The following is a 26,334-nucleotide window of genomic DNA, read 5'->3' as shown; positions in this document are numbered from 1 at the left end:
ATCTTTATTCCATTTAAGGACATATAACTTGTTACAGAAATTGATGAACCCCAGATTAGGAAAATTCAAAATGTACTTCAATCATTTAAGCAGACAAGTAAAATCCTCAGGAGGGTTCACTTCTGGCTGGTTCATTTAGCAGTAGATTGTGCCAAAACCCCTAGTGTATGTACCTAGTTCGGGTGAATCAAAACCCGATGTCACATCCGCCTGATCACATGATTTTAAGTCCACGAGTGGCACTGTACTAACTTCATATGTGAAAATATCGGGTATATGACTTTCAAGACCCCTCAATTCGTATTTTTGTTTCGAAAGAACTGTGTACAAATATTCTGTTGAATGTATAACTGTTTAATTTTAATATCGATTATTTCCAATAGTCGAAACTGAAACTGAAAAAACTAGTACTAGCGATGAGCTGATGTAAGAATATATCTCACGTACTAATATTGAAAAGATGCTCTAGTGAAATATTTAAATTTCTGATAAAATAACTTCAGTGTGCGATATTTGTCTAAATTAGTTGCTTGTGTAATGTTTAATAATTAATAGAATACTAAGGATACGTTTTGAATTTTAATTTTTAATTAAATTAGGAGTTCCAGGATGATTGAACAAAAAAAATTAATTTACTTACAGATAAATCGTTAATAACAACAAGGAATTGACAAAAAGGTAAGAATTGAGGCTTTACAAAAACTATAAATTTGTCCCTCAAGATACAATCATTAAATTATTATATTATTTCAGTTCTGAAAATTATTAATACTTTGTTATAAAAAGGTTAGCGAATTCTTCGATAAGCTTTGTCATTGCAGGGAGTGGCGACTCTATCACGTCTATGTCCTGGAGCACACTATTTACCTTCGTGGAGTTCCTGAAGGTGGAAGCGATACAACCTGCAAGTTTGGGGTTAGCCTTCATGTTGGCAAGAGCCTTTAGATTCTCTGCAGAGTTCACCAAGAGCGCCAAGGTCACGTCCTGCAGAGCTTCTTTCCGCTCCTGTACTGAAGAATTAGGACTTATCTTCAGCTCCGGTGCCTTCTTCACGATACCGGCTTCTAGCTGGTAGTATAAGTCTCTGGCCAGCTTCCTCGACTGGATATCCTGTATAAAACACAGTACACGTCCCGTTTAATCAGTTTAGTAAAATAATTAAAATCTTGAGTATTTATGGCAATCAGTGTCATATTTAATATTATTAATAAAATTCATGTACATAACCATTACAAGAGATTAATTACAATTACAGTAGTACGAAATTAACATAAACTAAATGTCAGGTCTGACCAGTTCAATGCTGATATTGTAACATTAATATTGTAAAGTAATGTAACATTAATAAAATAACACATAAAAAGCTTTTAAGTTAAGATAAAAGTGAAACTTCCAAGGCTAATATACATAAAACAATTTGATATAGGTTTGTACAGTAACACTTATAAACATCTTTATTGTAACAAAAACTCCCCTAAGTTTAAACAAGTATATTGAAATGTATATTGCACATAAATCATAATTTCAATTACTTAAATCAGTGTAAACTTAAATTATTTCGTTTTATTTATCTATGTAGTTATTATATATAAACATAGACTAGTTATTCTTAGCAACACAGTTTCACCTCTTTTTCAAGCTCATATTAAAGAAAATTTCTTGGAACTGTGGCAAAAATATTGCTTTCTCTTTACCTATAAGAAAGTAAACCTTTGATACAAACATCGACCGCTTCAATATAACTTATTGCGGTTTTACTTACATGCTCAGTCCTTTCCTTAGAGCTAGCTGGTAATACAGATGTGAAGATAACATACAACACTAGAAACATCCAAATAGTGCGACCTGTAACCATCGTATGATAATGAAAACATTGAGGAAGATAAATATGAAATGAATATGTATGTCTCGAGTAATAAGAATTACTTATTTAGAATTAACTTTCACGAAACTATAACTATATTTATAATAATAGTCCTTTTATTCACTTTGTAAATACATTGAAAATGCTTTATAACAATAAGTGTGCGTGCTCATGCTTTTCATTTGTGACATCTGCCGTTTAATGCGAGGTGGGTATCGGCAACACTGGAACGCAGTGGCGACTGTCCGTCCGTTTTATCGCGGGTATCGGCAACACTGAAACGCAGTGGCGACCGTCCGTCCGTTTTAATCGCGGGTATCGGCAACAATGCAACGCAGTTGCGAGCGTCCGTCCATTTTATCGCGGGTACCGGCAACACTGCAACGCAGTGGCGAGCGTCCGTCCGTTTTATCGCGGGTATCGGCAACACTGCAACGCAGTGCTGAGCGTCCGTCCGTTTTATCGCGGGCATCGGCAACACTGCGACGCAGTGGCAAGCGTCCATCCGTCTCTTCGCGGACTTGTTATGTAAAACATTTTTGTAACTGTTACTATTGTTTAAGATCAATACGTGTACCGCCACAAATATATTTTAATACTCATTATTATGAAAAATCACTCCTTAATTTTTTTTAACTAAATTTTAATTCGGTTTTGAAGAAAGGTATAGATTTTATTAACTGTCAAGTTGTTATTCGCCGTCATATCGGTAAGAGACAGTAGTGGCATCGTCAAAATGCACTTGCCTCAATTATAAGGTAAGGGATCACGTATTGTACTTGTTATTTTAATATATAATTTGGGGATGTTTTTGATGGGCATTACCCATTTCACTTGATGTCGTAGTGTAGTTGTTATTCACACATATTTCTTGGAAAACATTGTATTTACGATTTCGTATTTAATAAAGATGCTTTGGGATTGCTATGAGTTTGACTAATAACTGACTCGGCAGTGTGTATTGTATAAGCAAAATAATTATTATTAGAAGCCATACGGGGAAGTTTACTGAGATCTTTGCCTTTTCAGTGGATAGTAGTAACAGTTCTAAATATTAAATATAAATTAAATCACTTTTCGGTCAGTAAAATATTTGAAAAATAAAATACAATTTAGTTGACAAGTTTTTGCAACTGGTAGTCATACGAGATTAACTCTTGCATTTTTACATCCGTCTTTTTCGGGCTGAAGAAAACCTCTGAATAAAAAATAAACGTAGGCACAGAACTATATTTTTAACTAATAAATTTACACTTTATATAACAAAGATAACTGTAATAATTTTACTAAAGATTAAGCTTCATTCAAAAAAAGTATAATGTTATACCTACAAGTAAATATACGATGTAATATTACCATCTCTGGAGGCTATGGCGTCCACACTATCACTGAGAGCACATCAAGTAAGAACTCCTATGTACACGTCATCAGCCTTGTCATAAACATTATACGGCCCATTGTTGTAAACTAGTATACCGGAACCAAATGCTATTGAAGTAATCACTGTTATGCAGAGTTGATTGTAAATTGCTGCAGTTACAACGCTCATAGAATCCAACTCTCGTGGTTTATCTGGTTGTTTGAGTGCAAAATTTGCAATTACATGGCTTATCTTTGATTAGCCCATACCGTACACGTCATAGTCAACCTCTTTGGTCTAGTTTTAAGTATACTTAGAAATAGCCAAATTCAATTAGTCATACTGTTTAAACGATGAAGCAGTGAAAGAGAACGGCTATTGATCATCAACTATCCATTTTAAGGGTAGAGATAAAAAAGTAACTTTAACAACCCTTGCTTTCTCAGTTTTATGCCCGACATCGGTTTGTATGTCCAAAATCCATTATAAGTCATATAGAAGCCGAAATATCCAAATTTATAACAGCCAAACCACACCTGAGCCTTCGACGCTAGTCTTGGCCAGTGGGGCTGCATCCCTCGTGAAGGGATGGTTATTTTTACACGATACACCTTTTTTCTGTACTATTCCGTGTTTTCAGTTTTGGCTTCGTGACTTCTGCAAGGGTTCATTTTTCTATGAGCTATCCAATCTCCCCTCTTTGTCATCCTTCGCCATTCTCCTTTATCATCGTGCCTTTTTTGTTCTCCTGGGGTTTACCTTTTAATGTGCTTCGTTTTGCTTGGTGAAGTAAGTTGTCTCCCGCGAATGTGGTCTCCAAGAACTTGTCCTCTTCTCTTGCTTTTGGTAGGTGTCCTCCAACTTCCATTGGTAAGTCTCCCAATTTGGAATATTCCATGAAATTTCGCCTGTCTCCAGCAAACTGTACATTTAATCGCCTCTTAAACTGTCGGAGATTGGGGACCACAATTGGGCCTCTAAATATTCTTTAAGGAAATAATTTTTAACCTATTGCTTTGTTTTGAAATCTCTGGATGCCTTGTATTCCCAGTTCAAAGCACACTTTAGTTACATTATGGTGGTTAGGAGGAATTATCTGCATTTTGCTAATTCTAATGATAACGTCTAAGTTGTAAGATGTTAAGTAATATAAACTGTAATGTAAACCGAAAAAAAGAAAGTCCTGTTTCTAGTTTTGTACCTCTTTTTGTGCCAACTCATAAAAAGCTATATATAAAAGGAACTGACTCGGGATTCTCAAAATGTATTAAACTTGTTCATTTGTTTTTGGATCCACACCTTTAAGTGTACAAGATGGCACTAAAAACTTGTGCCTGTTGTTATCGTGGAACTATATCGATCATCCTCGCAAAGTCGAATGTCAAATTCAGATGAATTACAGAAAATCGGATATAGGTCAAATATATGTCCACAGCAGCATGAGCAACGTAACCTATAACTTACTCTGTAATACCTACCATAGTTAAAAGAGAAATTGTATGAAAACTACAATGGTTCGAAATTCTCTACGAATGGATACACGAAAACTGTATCTGTTAAGTACTGCACGATAATGGGCGAAGAGAACGCTTGTTACAGCAATACAGAGACAACAGGGATGATAATTAATGAAATTATTAATTTATGCAAGACTACCTTTTGGGGAATTCGGTATTTAATAGTCAATTTATTCTCCTCTTGTTTCGAATTTCAATATGGTGGGTATTATTTTCTGATAAATATAAATTTCTTACACTATTTCCGAATATTTAAAACCATCTTCTCATAGTGTTATTAATATGGAACAACACATTATAATACACTATGTGTTTCCCGCGGCTTCGCATGGTTCTTGTAAACTTTACCAGTACTTCTGATTCATGTGAATTATATTTACAATGCCCATGTAGAATTATGTATTATTACCACGATCAAAACAATCTGTCAAAGTATTTATAGCCATTGTACACGTACATGTACTTTATTATAAAGTGGTCTAACACTCAAAGTTCAACAAGAAATTCATTTTAAAGAAAAATATAAACCATATCGTAGCACCACCTTTGCAGTGCCACCTGGTAACAAGTTACATCAATGGATATAGCGTATCAATCTTACCCGTAAAAACATACATAAACATACAAATTTTCATAATGATCAGTCAAATAGTTTACAAGTCTATAATGGATGTACAGGCAAATATGAATATATATATATATATATATATATATATATATATATATTATATATACAGGGTAACCGCCGGGAACCGGACGTTTTTGGAATTGCTAGTACACGCTCAGCCAAGATGGGAGAGGGGGGAGAGTGTGGTGAATGACCTCGCTATACAATGCCATTTCAGTAGCCATGGAGCAGTGGACAGTGGAGCATCGCATGTTTGCATACGACGCGTATGTGCAAAATGGCGAGTCTGTTACAACGTTACAATGGCTTTTTCGCACTCATTTCAACCTTGGACGCCATGGTACGGTTCCTACCCGCAATACTATTCTCAGGTGGGTTCAAAATCTGAGAACGACAGGAGTTATTTTAAAGAAAAAATCTCCTGGCCCAAGGAAGACCGTAAGGACGCCGGAAAACGTCGAGAGGGTGAGACTAGCCCTCATTCGGAGCCCAAGTCGTTCAGCAAGAAGACATGCAAGTGAACTAAGGTTAAAGTGTGAATCAGTACGGAAAATTTTGCAAAGTGATTTAAAATTTCATCCCTATAAAATGTGTGTTGTTCAGAAGCTAAAGGAAAGAGATTACACTCAGCGAGAGGACTTCGGCGTTCACATGCAAGTGTTGCTCGAAGATAATGACAGCACAATAATCATTATGAGTGATGAGGCACATTTTAATTTAAATGGAGAAGTTAACAAGCAAAATCTACGTTACTGGGCAACCGAGAATCCTCGAATAATTCACCAAAAACCTCTCCATTCAGAACGTGTAACTGTGTGGTGTGCGGTTGCCACTTTTGGAATTATTGGTCCATATTTTCTTGAAGGTGAAAATGGAGCCTCAGTAACAGCCAACTCCGAACGTTACACTCACATGCTGAACGCTTTCTTACGTCCACAACTGAGAAGACGAGGTCTAGACAGAAATGAACACATTTATTTTCAACAAGATGGTGCCACACCGCATACTGCTCGCTTGTCAATGGCTGTGGTCCACCGAATGTTTCCAGGAAGGCTCATTTCCCGTTTCGGCGACATCCAGTGGCCCCCAAGGTCACCAGACTTGACGACTTGTGACTTTTTTTTTGTGGGGGTACCTCAAATCACGAGTCTACAACAACAAACCTCGCACCTTGGCAGAGCTGAAGGATGCAATCAAGACCGAAGTGGCAGCAATTGATCAAGAGCTTCTCGAACGTGTACATGCGGATTTTCTTAAAAGGTTAGAAACCTGCATTCAAGAAAATGGACACCATCTATTTGACGTTATATTCCATAAGTAACATTGTTCTTAAATGGCATGTAAGTACAAACATTTCTATGTAACAAAATAAGTTTTATGTTAAAAAATAAGTGGTTTATGTTTATTTAAAAGACGTCCGGTTCCCGGTGGTCACCCTGTATATATACATAATAAACCTTGATTCCCTCCTATTATATATATATATATATATATATATATATACACACACATTATTTAATTTGTAATATTTTAATAATGGTATATATTTGATATAATTCAAATATATTTATATACTGTAATTTCTAAATGTGTATATAAATAATGTAATTTTATATATTTTAATATATTTCTATAATTTATATATATATATATATATATATATATATATATATATATATATATATATTACAGGTTTTCAATTGAAATTATAATTAATGGCATATGGAATGATGTAAAAATCGGGATGAGAATTAGTTGGGATGATTAAATTTTGGTTAATTGTTTATCATAACAAAAATGTGTCTTATCTATTACAGTTTCAACATATTATTGATTGAACTGTGAAATCAAATTTAGAATGTAGATGTGATATAATATTATAATTAAACGAATATAATGAATGTTTTTTTAATATTCAAATAGCGCAGACTTCTGAATCCAACACTGATAACGTTGCAAAGTTGATCATGTCATATTCTTGACCTTGTAATAAACATTCTTTTGTTGTGTTTAAATGTTTTACTATTACTCTGTAATTATGAAACATAATTTCGAAGAATGTGTCAATAATAAGCTGTTTTTCATATAATTGTAACATATTGAGTACATATATTAAATTCATTATGTAATTGTATTAGTAAAACGATATAAGACGAAGGGAGAACAAGTTGGTCCAACAAAACAACACAACAGCGTGTTGTGTGTTCAGAAATAGCCCTTTGGTCATTTGTCTGTTGTAGTGACCACTCAACCCTGTAGGTAATCACGAAATATCAAGTGAAATATACAACTGACTGTGTTTTACAATACAATGTAATGTACGTTTGTTGTACGTCCTCATGGCTTTAGGCTCAGTGCTTCTGCATGATAACACTTCAGTTACGATCTGCTCAATTAGATATTTCAGAATCCGTTTATCGTATAAAAATAATCACTTTATTGCTAAGCTTAATCTCGATAACGGCTGGAATAATTTGGTTAATTCTTTTTTAGAAGTATTCGTTGAATTTCAACGATGGTTTATATGTGGATAAACATCGGAAAAGTGTTCCTGAACACTTACGAATTTGGATTTGGAAAATAATGGTAATATTTTTATTTGATAATCCAACTTAACTGACACTCAACAGCTGTTGACAATTCAAAATTTCTTCGAAGTTTCTTGTTTTTCAAAGGGACTGTGCAATGTTTTAGATGGCTGCAAGAGAGGAGCTAGCTCCTTAAATCCGAAGTATCATGTTTGTTGTGAGAAGGTGACAGCTAGAATTAAAGGTGGAAATCAAATACTACAAGAAAAGTCAGAACAAACACGACTCGGAAAAAACGAACTTGAGAATACTTTCTTCGAACATTTTAAATTTGGTGTTATGAATATACAAAAAATTGTGTTCTATTTTATTTTAAATCAAACAAACTATGACATTTTAATTAATGAATGTAGTTTTGACAGCAGAATTAACATTTCTGATTATCTAAAGTAATCGTATGAAATACGCAGTTCAAACGGACTTTAAATAAAATGTAATTATTTTGTATAATCTAAATCAAATAAACTGCTTTTGGGGTATAGCTCCTCTATATTAACATTCTTAATGCCTGAAGCGTGATACAGCTAAACGTGTTTGGAAATAAATTTAAAATTAAAATCATGTGTTTCGTTATTTACTAATGGCGACAAGAGCAGTGACGTACGTGTCTTCTTTGTTTCATAAACAGTCACGTTTAGCCTTTAAAAAATCATATGGTAAGAATATTTTATTGTATTATCTTAATTATATTTTATACTAAAATTTTTAAACTGCATTAAGAACACAGTTAAAAATAGACAAATTAATTAATGTAAATAGATAAATAGATTATTATTAATAGATAGATTAGATTAGATAGATAGATTCTTAGATATTTTATACTTGTAGATTAATTAATTAATTAATTGATTAATTTCTAAGATTGAAAACTAGTATAAAACTGTATATTGTTCTTTGAAATATATATTACGTTATTTGGTCGGAATTTTCGCTTTCAGCCCTTTGGATGTTCACGAATATCGATGATTCCATATCATTCGATAATCATCATCCGATTGTGTGGGTAGCTGCTTATTATACTGCAGCCCATGAAACCCCATCATTCAGTAAGCTGATTTAATTTAGTTTTTGTCTCTTGGGCGGATGTTAAAACTTCTTGCCTGTTTATCTAATATATAATTTTATTTTACTAATAGTAATGGCACATTTTGGAGCACAGTTACCAATTTAGCTATTCCGTTAGAGCTGAGAATATTGACGATGCCAGAAACTCGAGGTCTACAAATCGTGAATGAGACCTCTATTTGTATCACTCTATGAGCCCAGCAAAGGTGTTAACTGTCATATTTGACCGAAACCGATGTGGGGAGTGGGCCTCACTCCAGCTGTGGGATTCGCTGTAACTTGAATAATTCATGAGAGCTGTGTCGTTCTCTGTCTCTCATGCAATAACTCTTTCTTTGCCGTAGTGTTTTCTCGCTGGAAGCGCTCATATCTCATGTTCTCATTCTTAAACCTAGAAGCAACTAAATATAAAACTAGCTACCGTTGTACGTTCTATATTTTATTTTTTAAAGTATTTCTTGAACTTTGGTTTGTACCGATGATTCAAACATAGCATAACTAAAATAAAGAAGGAATGCGCTGATTTTTCACTCAATATGGAAAATGAAAGTTTTACCCACCTTACTAAGGGAATTATTTTAATACACAATGACGTACTGACTCTTAATAATATAAAATAGTTGAATTTTTTTAAATATTTATATAAAATAGCTGTTGGATTAAGAACACGCCTAACTGTATATACCTTTTATATTTAAAATTAAAAAAATAGATTGTGTAATGAATACTTTACATTCGATAAGAAACAATTTTAAACGGAAGAGAAAGGTTTTACGTAAACGTTTCAAGTAAAACATTAAAGCATGGTTCTGGTAGTATGTTAGTTTTAATGTATTCAGTGAATAGGAATCTTTTTTTAAATTGAATGTGTTGTATTGTATGTTACAAGAGAAAAAGTCATTTAGATGACAAACTAAACGTACTGTAAAGCTAAATGTAAATAGTTCACATGCACCAATACTACAGTTATTATAACTTGTTTTATTTTGTAACATTTACAATAACCTGAAAACATTTTAGCTGGTGATTGCGTTTATTATTATAATGACACACACATTGTATAATACACAATAATATACACACTAATCACGGTCAGTGACTGATATTGGTTAAAAAATTTTGGAAAATAGCTATTGAGAATTTATAAATATTGCGGATTTCCAAGATTTCATTCTTTTTCATGAACTCGTACATTATTTTTAACACATGTTCCAAACATACAACTATAGTTTTAAAAAAGTAATTCGTTAACACACAAAAATACTTTTAAAATATTCAGTACTACTAGTGATATAATTTTGACAACCAAACGTTATCGTGTAAGATCTCAGCCAAAGGCTGAATACAGACAATCTCAGGCGTATCCTATGAAGATAGCGATCTTCCTTGTGACTATTAATTCTAAAAAAAAAACAGTAGCAGTCGTGGGACTGCCGATAGAAGTGAAAACAGAACTATTAAGTTGAGAGTAATTAAAACTATATGAAAAAATTATAAAGATGTACTGCTACTATAACGTATTGTTGACGTGACTCACAAAATTATACTTATCCAAAAAGCGTCCAACGCGCACATAATACAGTCAGAAATAGTCGATGTATTAGTGAAATTTTTATAATAAACATTGGTGATTCTGAGACCAGCGATAGTGAAGAGGATAGTGACGCCAGTGATGTGGAGGAACTCGCCGCTCCATTGTAAAAAAGTACTGTAGGTATTAAAGAATATTATTTTAATGCAAAAAAGTTCAATGCAATCATTATACTTGTTGTAATTGCTCAATATTAATAGTTAGTTAAACATAGAATACAAGTGAGTTAACACTATATATATATATATATATATATATATATATATATATATATATATATATATATATATATATATATATATAAAATACAGTTATTGCTACGGATAAAGTATATAATTGCAATAACAATTAAACCCACAATATTTTTAAGACTAATAAATTAGTTAAATTTACTTGGTTCTTTCGTAAAGGTATTTTTATTGCACAATAAACTAATTTATTGAGTTAATACGGTATCAGTGAGCCAATGCGCCAACTACAGTTCCGGCAGAAACGTTCACTCATCACTTCATACGCTACTATGGGCTAAACTAAACTTCCAATAAAAAAATGATAAATTACAAAAAAAATATTCATCTATTTTCACACAACTTTCTCGCTGACAAATTTTGTCTGACCAAAAAATAAAAAAAAATCCTCGCTTACTACTTTTTTCTTGTCATTGTAAACGCTATGTAAAATGTAAACAATAATCAAAATTATTATTAAAAATGTAACTAATAGATTGCCAATATTAAGAGCTTTAAAAACGATGCGTCAAAACGCATCTTACAGAATTGTACGACATTGGCTTCACTTTTAAATCGCAAGAGGAAGCCGTAGAGGTCACTGATTTTCGCAGTCTGTTTTCATACTCCGCCGGGACAGTTTTAACACACAGCGAGACTGACTTTTTCATGCAGGTTAGTAGTCCGCGGCCAAGTCTACGGTTAAAATTTTAAAGGGAAATTAGAAAAAACTAGTACAGTTATAAAAAACTTACTAGACACCAATTAAATTAAAAATTACATTACAATTCCAACGGTACTTGTTTCATTAAATTCCGTCAATCCAAGTAAACACAACCACGTTAAAGGTAGGCTTGCACAAGCCTGGAACAACAACCAGTTTGTCTTTTGATAGGGATCAGCTGTTTTACATATAGTATTATCATTAGCATGTCGGTGACGCGAACCAAGGATTTTACCCTCTACCAAAACGCTCAACGCGCCTAAAGAAGTTTTCACTTCAATAAAAGTGCAAAAAAAATTAATAACACGAAATTTGAATATATTTTTCGTAATTTAATAAATATCCTAAACTGATAATATTTAAAATCCTATAAAATTATGCAGAATACACATTGCTTCACAAGACACATAAAACATGAAATCGCAGACTCGTTATAAAGAGCATACAATAATACTGCTGCATTGTAATTCTTATATTATACAATACTGCTTTCTAGCGTTGTGTCCATGTGGTTGCCTGCTTTTGCAACGTAAGCAAGTTGTAAATGTGTGTTTTTACAACCATTTGTTATTAAATATTATGATATTGATTTTGTATTTACACTCCTAAACTGCTTTTGTACACAAAATTTTTGGAAAACATGTAAATACCTCTTAAACTTATTTAGGATGTAAATCACGACATATAAAGCTTAACAATATTTTGATTGTTTTAAGTTGTATTACATAAATCAAGTGAACGGTCAAACATAGTATTAGAGCCTTACCGCGATAATGCTGCATTGTAATGCTTATATTAAACAGTAATTGCCTCCTGCCAGTGTACACAAGTATTATAATCACTGTACAAAATCATAATAGGCAGTAGATATTGTTGAATGGATATAGTCTAACTTGATTATTTCAATCATTCTCTCCCGGTTATTAAATTATCCATTAGGGTGTACTAAGTAAAGAAAAGGAACAGTGATCTTCTTATTTTCAAAATTGTCTTTGGACCTCAGAAAAAATGTATTTTTGGACCTCAAGCCATTTTTACCAAATACCACTAAATTCCATATGGCATTCCACAAGGATGTATATTGAGTGCGCGATTATTTATAGTTTACCTTAATCACACGTTTATCTTATTTCTAAATATCCTTTTTTGTTAACAACCAAACATTATGGCTGTCGGAAATCATGTTGGTGATCAATAATACAATATATTTTCTATGTTTTAATTATTAAACTAAAATACAAGTACCAGTATGATTCACATCATCAAGCACTAATAAACACAATTTCTGAAGAGGATTTCCTGGGATTTGATAGAAATATCACTTTGGTATATGACGTGGTTCGTCTTTAAACCACCTTAATTTAATTCTACCATTTCATTCATATACTATATAAATAAAATACATTTAAACACAGTTACAATACTTTTATTCCTATCATTGTAGTTCACAGCATTACTCATTTTAAAATAAAACTATTCCTTCCGTCTCATATATATATATATAAATATATATATATATATATATATATATATATTATGGTATATACGAGACTCGTATCACCTGTAGTTCGTTTCAAGAATTTGCATATTCCATAGTCTTAATACGTTACGAAAAAAAATTATTTATAAGAATGTATATTTCTTTCTGAAAACTTAGACCTGATTTAGTTATAATCAACCCAAAACCATCTTTAATAAAATATATACAGGCACGGTTAAATTGTAGACTTTTAATAACTTTAACACACCACCACTATCTAGACCCCTTTAGAGTTTTTTAGTAATTTAAAAAGTAATAATAGTGATTTGTGTTATGAAATATTCAAGATGGCAATCTTGCTAAGATGTGAATATTCCATCTGTATCATGTTTAGTCTGAATACATTAACAATTGCGATAGTTATGGTGTTTACAGTTATTAAAATCTTACAAAATATGGAAAACACGTAACAACAAACATTATTCTAAAAAACCTAATAACTCTAAACATTTCATTATTTTGTACTATGGTATATAATAACTCATACACCATGTCTATGGTGTATAATATGGTGGTATAATAACTCATAAAACAATTTCTTGACAAAACTTTGAATGACCTCTATTTTGAAATTTTCGGATTACCGGTATGGTAGTTTTGGATTGTGAGGATTATGATGTAGAAAATCTAAAAACATATTCCGGAAATACCATAACTGAAATAAGCAGATTTCTATCAAAACTTTTTTGTTTGTTGTTGTTTTTAGTTTGTATAAATAATAATTTTACCAATGAGGTTTAATGTAGAATAAGCCTATATTCTGTTAATTTGAGATTCTTGAAATTTTGTTAATATATATATGTGTATGTGTGTGTGTGTGTGTGTGTGTGTGTGTGTGTGTGTGTGTGTGTGTGTGTGTGTGTGTGTGTGTGTGTGTGTGTTGTGTGTGTGTGTGTGTGTGTGCGTGCGTGTGTGTGTGTGTGTGTGCGTGTGTGGGCGTGTGTCTTTTCGTTATAGATAAGTAACCCAATAATAAGTGCAAACAAATTTATCGTTCTGTTTCAAATTGTAAATTAAAAATAAATATCATAAAACATGTACAACATACAGGAAGAAAAGAAAGTTTAAAGGAGAATATATCATTAATTTATTTCTTTATATCACGCAAGGTATTTTGGAAAATATTGGAAGTTTATAATCAGAGATCCGTTAGTTAATCCTAATCCTAATAATATTATAATGCGAACGTTCCTTGTTCGTTTTGGTCTTTCTCGTAAACTATTCAGACGATTATACTGATATTTTATATGGACATTTTTCGAGTTCTAAGTACGAATATAGTCCTATCCTGACTTCAAAAGTCCCTCCTGGCTACGGCACACTGATGTCTAAAGTGGCGCGAAATCCCATCTTGTTCTTTGAAACAGATTTGGAAAATATTATTTTAACCTGTGAAATGTAACAAAATTTTCTGTCTAAACATGGTTTTATGGCAGCATCACTAAACGTTTACTTAATCAAACCAATATATTCAAATTGTTCACATTTGTAATGTGTAAGCTTGATAATAACAACACTTCTTATTTCAACCTTTTCTGCAATCGCTGTTGGCCACAAAGTACGGAAATATCCTGACACGAAAAGTTAAAAAATATTACTTTATTAAGTACGCACTGCTTGGTCAGTACTGTAATGCAGATGTAGTTTATAACGATGACTATAAATTAAAGACTACTATAAAACCAATCTTAGTTTTTTTTTACCAATCGAAGTAGGCTTCTTAGATTTATGTATGTATGTGTATTCTTCATCGGGAAATCAAGGCAAAACCATCCATAGACAAAAATACTAAGACCGGAGTAATTTAAAATGCCATAAATCTACAATTCTGAACATTTTCTTGTTGCTTATTGACCATTAGCTTTGGAAATATAGTACACTCAACAGAAAAGTCTCATACACGTACAGAGCCCATGAAATTGCGTTCGATGCCACGGGTAACTGCAAGTAGAACTACAATGCAATATACTATATTCTAAATGCAATTTTCGAATTATATAAATTTAAAGAAGGACATCGTGTCCATTTTTCATTCTATCGTATTATATCAAAAATGCTTTCACTAAGAAAGCAATGAACTTCTGCTTTGAGGTTTCTTCATATTGGTCTAAAGTAGTTCTAATGCTACTGAAGCATTCAATAAAATACCTGTAATGTTAGATGCAATGTAATGCAGAGTAATTCCGGGAGAAACGGAGGAAATACTATTTATAGTACTAGGATGTCTATCTAGATTTTAAATGTTTTTAATGTTTTTCAACTATTAAAAACGTATTTAGAACTGAACATATTTCATGTAAATGTACTAGTTTGATTCTTCAAATAATTATCATTAATTTACTATGCTTTATATTTTGCAACATTTTATTTCTCTCGGTTTTTGTATTAACAGTAATATTGTAGATATTTTCTAAATTATGTGACCACTTGTATTATTGCGTGAACACATTCGTATTGCATGTGTTCATATGTCATGTCAACACGTATGTTACTCTCTCCTTGTTATAAGCGCTTATGAGTGGTACACGAATGTGGAATAGTTTGTTCTGGATATATCGTGATAATAGACACACAGACAGACATACTCAAATATGAAATTTGTCCAGTCCATCGTCCGATAGCTTCGCTAACATTCGGCCAACAAAGACAAAATCGTATAAATAATGTATCCAAGCTAGCCATTTATATTCCTTTTACTGCATCCATTATAATGCATTTTAAAAGCCATTTCATTTTTTTATACAATAATATTGTTTTATGTAACATAAAGAACGACGAGATGCAGAATAATTGCTGATAAAAGACAATACAGTGATAGATTAGGAACTTTACAATAATAATTCATAATCAACCACTCCAAATATAATTAGTAACTTGGAGACTTAAATCATTTTTGCAAGCAAAAGTAAGAGTATGTTAGTTACAACTGACCAGAACCTTAAACAAACAAAATCTCAACTTAAAAGTCTTTATATTTTAAAACTATTACTCAATTAAGTACTAGTTTACACAGATTCTAAAGAGCAACTTATGGTATTTTCGACCTGTGTTATAAGCTTGTAACCTAAATAATTTCATATATTATAGTATTATACCACAATCTAAACGGGGTTTTAAATGTTCACAAAAAGCTATTAAGCATACTAAAACCCTCGTAGGGAATTAACCACTAATTTACAAAAATCACTATTTAAAACTTCACAGTTTAGTGAAAACAGTTTCAACAAGTAAGATAAAAATATATTTCATGCTACACTATTATTTACATACTAGTTTACATTCGTTATGAACTTATAAGCAAAAGTAATATTATTCACAAGTAAGCTTACTTGCCCATGTTATTTTATTAGTGCCAAAGCTAAATAATTGGCTTGTATTTACCACCTCGAATAAAAAAGAAACATGTCACTAATATTAAATTTATTATGTCAGTATTTCTTGTGTAAAAATAATGAAATTACTGTAAAGCAATATCATAGATATTTTTCAAACATGGGACACGATACTTGTTGCATAGATGTGAAGTAAGATAAACATTCACTCCAATATTGAATAGCACAATATTTCCAGTCTAAGATATTTACAGGTTGTGATATTGCAAGAGCGGGCGACACGTGTGTACGACGTAAGAGGCAATTATTATTGTGTAATGTAAGCATTACAATGCAGCGGTCCTGCGGTAAACCGCTTACACCATGTTCTGACATATCATTATAGTTTGTATTTTTCTGTAACAGCAACAAAAATTATGTAAATTTATGGAAATACCATTCCAAGATTGAATGACTTCGTATATTTTTAATAGCTAAATCTATAAGTTTTTCCACGAAATAGGATCCTTTACATAATTAATACTTCACTCACGAGGGCCATCCAGAAAGTAACTGACGTTTTGAAATAAAATATGAACCAACTAAAATAGAACATTTCATTACATACATTAAAATGCCACATGCATATGCTATTTTTAAACGTAATCCCCGTTTAAATTAAGACAGTTATCATAAAGTTTTGTTGTAAAATTATATTTATTGCAACGATTTGTGTTTAGTTCGATAGAAGATACTTAATGAATGAGTCTTGTATAATATTTACAACTGTGTTTTATTATTATAAGATACTAATAAAGGCTCAGTGTAGCGGGTACAATCACAATACATTCTATAGAAGTGATCTGCCTCGCCCTGAATACGTCTAACCTCACGTATAAGTTGAAAGAATTGTTTATAATGTTTGTTGAATTTATAATAAATATTTTCTATTCTTATTATTAAAAGCTAAATCTACTCTTATAAATAGAATGCAATTTGCACTTAAGAAAATTACACATGTGCGTATACTATATATATACATATATTACATGTGTGTGTGTGTGTGTGTGCGTGTGTGTGTGTGTGTGTGTGTGTGTGTGTGTGTGTGTGTGTGTGTGTGTGTGTGTGTGTGTGTGTGTGTCAAATAAAGAAAATAACAAGGAGAAGTTTTATGATTCCCTACTATCCTACACCTACAACATAACTTTGGATTTCTAACAGGATCAAACAGGACAACGTGAAAAATGTTAATGAATAAATAAATAATATCTAAGAACTATGACCAAGACCTCACAGTCAAAATGTATTGATCAGCGGTACAATTTAGCCCAAACAGAATCATTAAGGATTATTTGCTGTTTCATTCTTCTGAAGATAAACCGTTAAACTTAAACTTATAAATAACAGATTTTTATGAAAAAAATAACAATCACGATAGCCTAAAATTTACGTGCATATTTGTAGACTCTATCAGTAAATATTTAAGCTATAAATGGACTCAACAAAAGAAATTTTCACAAAAGAGTAAAAACCAAAATCCTTATTTGAAAATATTATGTATATTATTTTTCATGTTTACTGTTATTTATTAAATCTAAATACTGCATACAAGCTATCATTTAAATTTTATTTAGCCACTTCTACCAAATACTGATATTTAAGTTTTGTATATCTAAGGATATAAATGATATATTTCCTGAAGAGCGTTAACGTTAAAATACGATAAAAATATAATATAAAACATAACTGCAAACCAAACGGTGAAATTTGTTTCTTATTTTAGGCTTGATTAAAACCACACAGTTAGAATGCCTGTCTAACCTTATAAATACCTGTCTACACATGTTCGCGTGTGGATAAACAGTTGGAGGCTCATATCACAGATTGGCACAATGACAAGAGACAACATGCACGCTGACATGATTGCACGCAACGCAAACACGCAAAACTAATCACGTTATGCAGCAGACAATCGCCCGTGAAAAAATTAATCATAAAACATATTTCTCATAATCATGCTTTATTAAAAAAAGCAAAATGGAAATTCCCACAACACATTTCATTAAAATTAAATGCCATTGAATGGTAAACTATTCGTTTTATATATTTTTATCCCAAGAAATGTTTGAGTATTAATAAATGCAGAACATTATTTATCGAAAGTTATTGTTGCATACTAATCTAATATTTCACATTTTCTAATCTAATCTCTTTAATATATGCAATGATGGATTATTAAACAGATGTTAATTACATAGTGACTTTAGACATTTTATATTACAAAAACACAACTCATCATTTCGAGGACTGTAATCTATCGTCTTCTTCACATGGCAAAGAAACATTGATCACACATAATAAATGTATATGTATAGCGGTGAACTTGGAAAAGTCTAATGGGTAACAGAACAAGTTGTACGCTAAGGAAATATTAAGGATTTATTTGTTAAACCAAAAGAGGGCAGCATAATTAGGGGTTGTTTGTGATCTTGTTATATCAAAATATAACAGTATAATTTATTTTCTTGCTAATGTACCGCAGCTCAAATACTGTTGGTATGTTATCTATATTCAACTGTGAAAATATAGTAAAAATATCCTCGAATTTCTTTTTCAAAGATTTGTCGTAATCTATTACATGTTATTGTCAACTCCTAGGTATTTTTATACCTTTGAACAACTTATTAGAAAAGCTTCGTTGTTCGTTTCCATCGTTTATTTAATAGTGTTTGTTTAAAGATATTTCCTTATCCTATAGTAAAAAAGTTGCATCCGGTGCTCCGTCTTAAGTGGAAAACAACTCCTACATGTACTGAATCATTCATTATTAATGACAGCATTAAATCTATTAAAGCTAATTTTCTATTTTGAACAAGACTATATATCATATATAAATTAAAATAAAGTAATTCAGGCTTTATAAATATTCTTTATTTATTATAAATTATTTATATTAAAACACAATATACAACAAATATTTATGAGGTATTTTCCAAACGTGAAATATACAAGATGCAATATTTAATCAATTAAAAGCAAAATGTGTTTTATATATATATATATATATATATATATATATATATATATATATATATATATATATATATATAAAACAAATTCAAACTGAACACTTCAAAATTTACGAAATGTATTCAATACATTTTCAGTTTTTTAGCAGGGCCATTTTCAATATATACAGTAGCCTTATGTTATTTGGAATAAAGTGTAAGTATTATAAAATGAATTTTGAAATAATAAACATAATTATTTTTTGTCATATCACGGATGCGACTATAATTACTATTTATTAGTTACAGTTATGTGAGGTGTTATTTCTTATTTTTTTTAAACTAAATGAGGCAGAATCCCGTACAGTGGGTTCCAAAATAGTTATCAAAAGTCACGTTATTATGAGACATTAACGAGGAATACTGTATGTAATTATGTTAAATTAAATTTTATTTATACTCTGTTGTGTATTGGTTATTGACACTAGTTTTGTTTACAATAAGCTGCATGCTTCTATACGTATTATGTAAAGTTTGGATACAGCATAACATAGGTGTGATCTTTCTCAGAGACGAAATGAAAATGAGTTAAACAACAAGTAATCTCATTAATTTCGTATCTTTGAAAAGTCTTCGTTATAAAGGCGAAGACAGATAACGCGACTCATTAGCTAATGCCATTACTCCTCGTGTTTTTTATAACAATGTAAAATTAGACTTTGTAAAATGAGTTTCATTATACCATGAAAATAGGGTAGCCCATTTTTAATACATACAGCTAATTGTATTATATGTTCTTTTAGATACTTTTAAAATTACTATACTTTAAAACTTGGGTAATCCAAAACTCAAGGGACTGATAAAAATTATTTAGGATTTTGAATTATACACATCCTCGTATATTAAAGTATAATAATTTGAAGGGGCCGGTTGGAATCATTGATATATATATATATATATATATATATAGAATTCTTAAATAGTTATGCTATTTATAATATTTTACAATTTATATTAACGTTGATTGGTGTATTTTGGTATTAGTCAAATCATGAATGTTGCTGGCATGTGACTTTGTATATTAGTAATTTACTTAAAACTCTGAAGTAGACTTACTGTCTATAGAGTGTAAAAGTCAATTGAGTACCGAAAATTTAGATTTTTAGGTGTCACATAATAAACTTTAGTGAAACCGTTTCACGAGACAAATCGTAACATATGATTTTTTAAACCAAAATAGTTGTTTGGACATGTTAATGAAGTATCGTTTGATAATACGTGAGTTTCCTATAGTATGTCTAATGTTTTATAGCCGTTCATCCCATGGACAGCAGTTAATTAAAGAATCTTAAGCCTTCGTTCCTTAGATCGTTAAAAATTTACGAGAGATTAAAGTCCAAACTTTAGAGTTGAGAGTACTCTTAATATGGTAACATTTCTAGATCTCTAAAACGGATTCACATGGCACCAACAAGCGGTAGTGTATGTACTGTCTGGACACAATTGACTTGTCCCAACCCAATTCTGTACGGCTTGTGATGTTTACCAAATCTCTGACGATATCTCTTGTAATTGATAACGTGACCCAAGTATTCCGCATAGAACGAAGAAATAAAAATCAACCTTGTCGTGAGTGTTTTAATGTGTTGATAAATATAACGATATAATCTATAGTTCTAAGCTCTGCAGTGGTACTATATCATTGTTACAGTTTTCTGTACGAGTTTACATAAGAGTTTATAAAATATTATCAGCAAATCTTGTCGTGCATATTAATCAGTGTTGGTTTATTTTCAAAGCTGTAGACAATATTAATTACTAGCTGATACCCGCGGCTTCACACGCAATTTTTAAGAGGATCAGATTTTAACCTGAGTCTCATATAAAGTTTTGCACGTGAAGTAACATTTCTGGTTCGAAATTAATTATATTTATGTCACAATACATGAGTCTGCCTTGTTGCCCTGATCAAGAAATTCAAATACAAAGGTCTCAGAAACCTACGTAGATCAACAAGTATTTACTTTTACACATTGTTATATACTTTCGATCTGAACTTAGGGCCATAATAGACTTTGCCTTGTTGTCTAGGTCTGATTTGCCATTCAAAAGTAAATCATTTTGGGTTCTTTACGTATATCTAGTCATAGTCTTTGTAAAATACCAAAGATGTTAACATCACAAGATGTCATAACTCTCAAGATAAGAGATATTAGAGACCTTGAAAATCACCCAAATCTTTACACAGCCAAGCTTCCATTTGAAACTACTTTCCATGTACTTAATCCCATTGTGATTAACAGTGGTTTCAGAAGAATAATTTGTTTGTTGTTTTTTTTTTTTTTGCTGGAACACTATCATCCTTTTAATTATTAAAACCTAAGCAGCCTTTCACAGTTTATTTATTTTGAGTATATTTTTAAAATACCGTGATAAAAAGAGTGGGTAAAACTGACTAAACTGCGTGATTAGTCATGCAGATGGTGAGGATTTAAGGAAAGTTATCAGCCGTTAGAACAGCGTAGCGTGCGGGTAACTGTGCCAGGGTGGTCGGCTGTGTCAATGATAGGGACCGACATCTGTCTGCTGGAATCTCCATAAACATTGCTTTCCTCTCTTTGTACATTTACCCACTCGTTTTGTCTAGTAATAGACTGTTTGAACCAAATATAAATCAAAATTATAATTTAGAAAATATGTGAAGTAGATGGTTTTTTATCAAAACTTTAAACGCGACTGTGAAAATATGTCTCTGTAGTTGTGTCAGTGTTTAAAAATTAGAATAACTCATTTTCATAAGTTTGATCCTTTATAATCGTGCAATATAATCTATTTTACTCCATTACACATTTATATTTTAATATCCGTGACGGAACATTCATTATAATGCGTCTCCAAAGAACTTTGTAACAAATTTATTTATTGTTACGTTCTTAATTTTACTTTGAATTACATGTCAAATAGATGAGAAATATTAATCTAATGACGTATTCAACTCAATTTTGACTCTAAGTAATTCTATAGATCAGTATTTCTTTACTGAATCTAAGGAGTAATTTAGAGAAAATATTTTGTTTTCCGGTTTACACTGAGTGGAGAATTGATCATGAAATTACTTATATAATCTTAAGTTATGTGATATTGCTACGTAGACACATATAACGTCAGCAAATATTAAGAACAAGCTCTAGTGAAACAACCTTAAGTTTAGTTTTTATAACAACAATGTTAAACCTCAAGCCTTTAAGATTGATCATAACGTTATAAGAAATATTTTATTTTAAAGATATAAATAGTGAAAACGACAATGATTCATAAGGATTATGTACAAAAATTCCTTGAAACTTTATACTGAATATAAAAAATCGTTGGAATGTCTATTAGTTATATCTTTAATCTTAGAAATCTTAAATAACACTTCTTAAAATAAAATTGAGAAATGCATTTGATTCGGCATTGTTATAATGGGATGAAATCGTGATAAGCTGAAGCTTACCCAATAGGCTATCAATGTAGCGTATTTATTAAATACTGCCAGGTTTTCGACAATTTGATGTTGTCTCTTTGGTTTAAATTGTTTTCCCTCCTTATTATTCGCAAGTTGTTTTCGAAAACATATATGCTAGACAAGTATCAATTTTATTTGCTTCAATATTATTTGTACAAAAATGGATAAATTACATCTATTGGCTTCCCTGATACAAATAACGAAACTTATAATCAAAATCTTGTAGGCTTTCTATAATACAGAGTATGTTTCCTATTTTCAGACCAGTATAAATTTATTCAGTATCACTCATACTGTTTGAAACATTTTTGTCTAGAAAGTGGGCCTAACTATAAAATCAGAGTAATGAAAGTGCCTAAATATTTACATCCTTTTTATTGCAGGTTTGTTGATCAATAAACAAGAAAATAATTATATTAATTGGTTGTACACCTATATAGGTTACGTCAGTTCTTTAACTATCTAATCCCGAGTGAATTACGGTGTAAAAAGTACAGTGCTCTTCAGAGAATGATACTTATACATTAGTCTACTTCTCGAGCAAAACAATACTCAGTGATTGGATGTTTATCACGATAATCCACCAATTTAGATGCATGAATACCTTCCAACATTCCAACTCTAGTTACCACCAGAGTCTCTGCAACACAAGGGTCTCTTATTTACCAATTTGACTTGGTATTTCTCCACGAGATTCCACCGCCGTCCCTGATTATAATCATGCATAAAATATTGCCCTCTCAGAGAAGTAAAGACGTATTAAACCATCTTTGACGGTAGTAATGAACAAATAAATCCTCTTTTAATGTATCTGATTTGTACCTGTAACCAACCTACGGACGTATAGTATGGAATAACAATAGTAGTAACTTTAGTTCCTACGTTAATCGGCCTGTCTCATGACTTTAATTAAAGTTTTATGGTTCTCATTGTGTCAAATTATTGATGCTAAAGTTGAAAATCTCTAAACCTTTAGGTTTTGTTGTAGAGACCCAACCTAAGTTAATAAAGAATAACACGATTTGGGAAATATTCCATCTTTATAGGTTATGAAAGGTTATAACACAACGTTTAGAGGATTGGAATCTATCCCCTTCGTCAGGTGGGGAAGGTATTACTACATACAAAAATAACTAACCGAAAGAAGTAAAGAAGGAAGAAAAGGGTTCAAACTTACCCAACAAGCTTCTTGGAGTCCAGTCCAGGGCATTTTCACCAAGTACCGAGCAAAAATCACACATCACACTAGCACAGAGTACAGTGGAATACTGATTACCCACTGTAGTATGCAGTTATAACCTATAACGATAGCAAATGTCCAGTCCTGTTATCCTTTCAAATTTTCCATCGTCAATAACAAACTTGAAACAAAGAACTCGGTTAATAGTTAAACGCAAACTGTTACAAATATTATCCGCTTATACGGGTGGAGCTGTATCTTAATTGCATATCTTGAAGCATACACAGTCAGCGACTATTATGACCAACGATCAGATCAATATGGCAATTCCTATCATACGCCAGAAATGTTTACTATTTGGCACTATGTATATTCTTCAAGTTATTTTCTTCTTTGATTATTTCTAGCCTTTTAATAATAAAGACATAGTATGTACTAATACAGTGTTAGACCTCTACCAAAGTATGACCCCACACGTGTCCATTGGTGAGAACACCCTAGAAATAATTTTAAAGATTCCAAATTATTTGCCAATGAAGCTCATTATTGAGACATGTTTATTGGGGAATATAAAAGCGTTTCGCTATTCAGACATTGAGTGACAAACGTAAATTTATATTATAAACACAATCAATGTCACAATACTTCGAGCATTACATAAACTGTTCAAAAAGCTTTTTAATTGGTATTTTTGGACAGTATATAAGCGAATTAGATCCATAAGACATTTTAAACTTCTTAAGAGAAAGGTATTACTAAAGCCTAACTAAGAAAATGTATCTGTTTTCAAACTTTACGAGGAAAACCCTGCCAATATATAAAAGGTCGTCCTTGATGTCTTAAACACGTATAATGACGGTAATCTGAGGTGGAAACCTGTGTAAGACGGGGAGAATTCACTCCAGCAGTGGGAATCGCAGTCGGTTGAATAATTCATGAAGTGAGTATTGCTGTCTCCAACAAAATAACACTTTCCCGCTGTGTATTGTACGCCCACTGAAATTTTAGTCTCAAGTTGAGCTGAGCGTATCATTATACACTATACTTACCACTAGAGTGAGCAGTTTATTTTATATTGTACCCTTTAAAATATCTCTTTCAATTAAGTTAGGTTTTTCCTTGTGATTAGAACATCATCTTTAACCGTTTCACGTTTAAATGTTCTAACAAATGGAGAGATTAAGCATTTTATAATTTTTAGTTTGTCGTGTTCCTGAATGAAATTAAATTTAAAGGAAAACTATTCCATTTTTGTTAATAAAATTGTATTTTACAAAACTTTTTGAAAATAAAACTCTCTACAAATTTTATTCAACATTTTCATTGTTTCTAGGTAATAGAATTTATTGTAATACAAACGCAAAAAGTGCGTTTTCGACCTTAAACTTGTCTTCCTTTACTCTTATATCTCCTATAAACTATTGGAATTCGATTTCTGGAACAGGTTTTATATGATTTGTCAGCTCGTTTTACATCAAAACTATTTGGTTAACAAACTTAATTACTATGACAAACTTAATTTAAGTGCAAATTTAATTTCACTAATGGAGCTGAATATTATACTAAAGTAATCTTTGGCCCTGTATAACTCGGTAACGAAGATTTTCCGGACCCAAGTGTATATGAACTTTTTCATTTATTTGATGAGAGGAATAAGCTTGTGCAGTATGGAAGACTACTATTAAAACACCCTGTATATCTCAACTCTGTTCAATTCACAATTTCTTTTTTGTATATTTTTTCAGTAAGAATCAGAATTTTATTACAAGGAACATTCACGATCTTTTCATTTCCTTTTGTCTAAACCTGTTGCTTTTACGAATAATACTGAACATAAACTAAAATATTTATTATGTCTTGATGACAATACATTTCGTAGATACGTCGGATGCAGCCGATTCAGGTCAGCGAGTACCGTTGTTTATTTTTCAACTCCGCTGGTCATCTAATCTACAGCGTCTCGATTAAATTTAGTTTTGCCTACATCTCAGGAGTTTTAGTTTAGACCACCAGGCGTTTCGTAGCGAAAGTGTGAGTAAGCTAAATTGCATTTATTTTCTGTTTTACTGATTTTTGTCACATCCTGTTTACAAAAATTTATTTTACTAAGTAACTAAAAACAATTAAAAATTTCAAATAATTTACATATAAATTGTAATTAATTTTCAAACATTTTAAAACTTATTATTTTTGTTAGCAAAAAACAATAGTATTAAATATTAT

General features: G+C 31.5%; 1 protein-coding gene across 2 annotated transcripts; it reads right to left on the bottom strand.

Moving 5' to 3' along the window:
- Nucleotides 1–557: 557 nt before the first annotated feature.
- Nucleotides 558–24,272, bottom strand: LOC124355390. 2 transcript variants are annotated; one of them, XM_046806515.1, is made up of 3 exons: nucleotides 24,109–24,272; nucleotides 1,763–1,845; nucleotides 558–1,110 (listed from the first exon to the last, which is right to left on the bottom strand). In XM_046806515.1, exons 1-3 carry the CDS (start codon nucleotides 24,170–24,172, stop codon nucleotides 766–768), a joined length of 492 nt encoding a protein of 163 aa, XP_046662471.1. In that variant the 5' UTR covers nucleotides 24,173–24,272; the 3' UTR covers nucleotides 558–765. The 2 variants fall into 2 exon arrangements, with proteins under 2 accessions (XP_046662471.1, XP_046662472.1); XM_046806516.1 differs by lacking the exon at nucleotides 24,109–24,272 and adding an exon at nucleotides 3,196–3,288.
- Between the last annotated feature and the right edge of the window lie 2,062 nt (nucleotides 24,273–26,334).

The sequence above is a fragment of the Homalodisca vitripennis genome, chromosome 2 (genome assembly GCF_021130785.1).
Source record: "Homalodisca vitripennis isolate AUS2020 chromosome 2, UT_GWSS_2.1, whole genome shotgun sequence".
Classification (NCBI taxonomy): Eukaryota; Metazoa; Arthropoda; class Insecta; order Hemiptera; family Cicadellidae; genus Homalodisca; species Homalodisca vitripennis.
This window is presented reverse-complemented; position numbering and strand designations above follow the sequence as displayed.

Coding starts and splice junctions, on each gene's coding strand:
- LOC124355390 (XM_046806515.1), bottom strand. CDS start 24,172: ATGTGTGATTTTTGCTCGGTACTTGGTGAAAATGCCCTGGACTGGACT. Junction 1,846..24,108: donor GACTCCAAGAAGCTTGTTGG/GTAAGTTTGAAC, acceptor CGATGGTTACAG/GTCGCACTATTTGGATGTTT. Junction 1,111..1,762: donor CTAAGGAAAGGACTGAGCAT/GTAAGTAAAACC, acceptor TGTTTTATACAG/GATATCCAGTCGAGGAAGCT.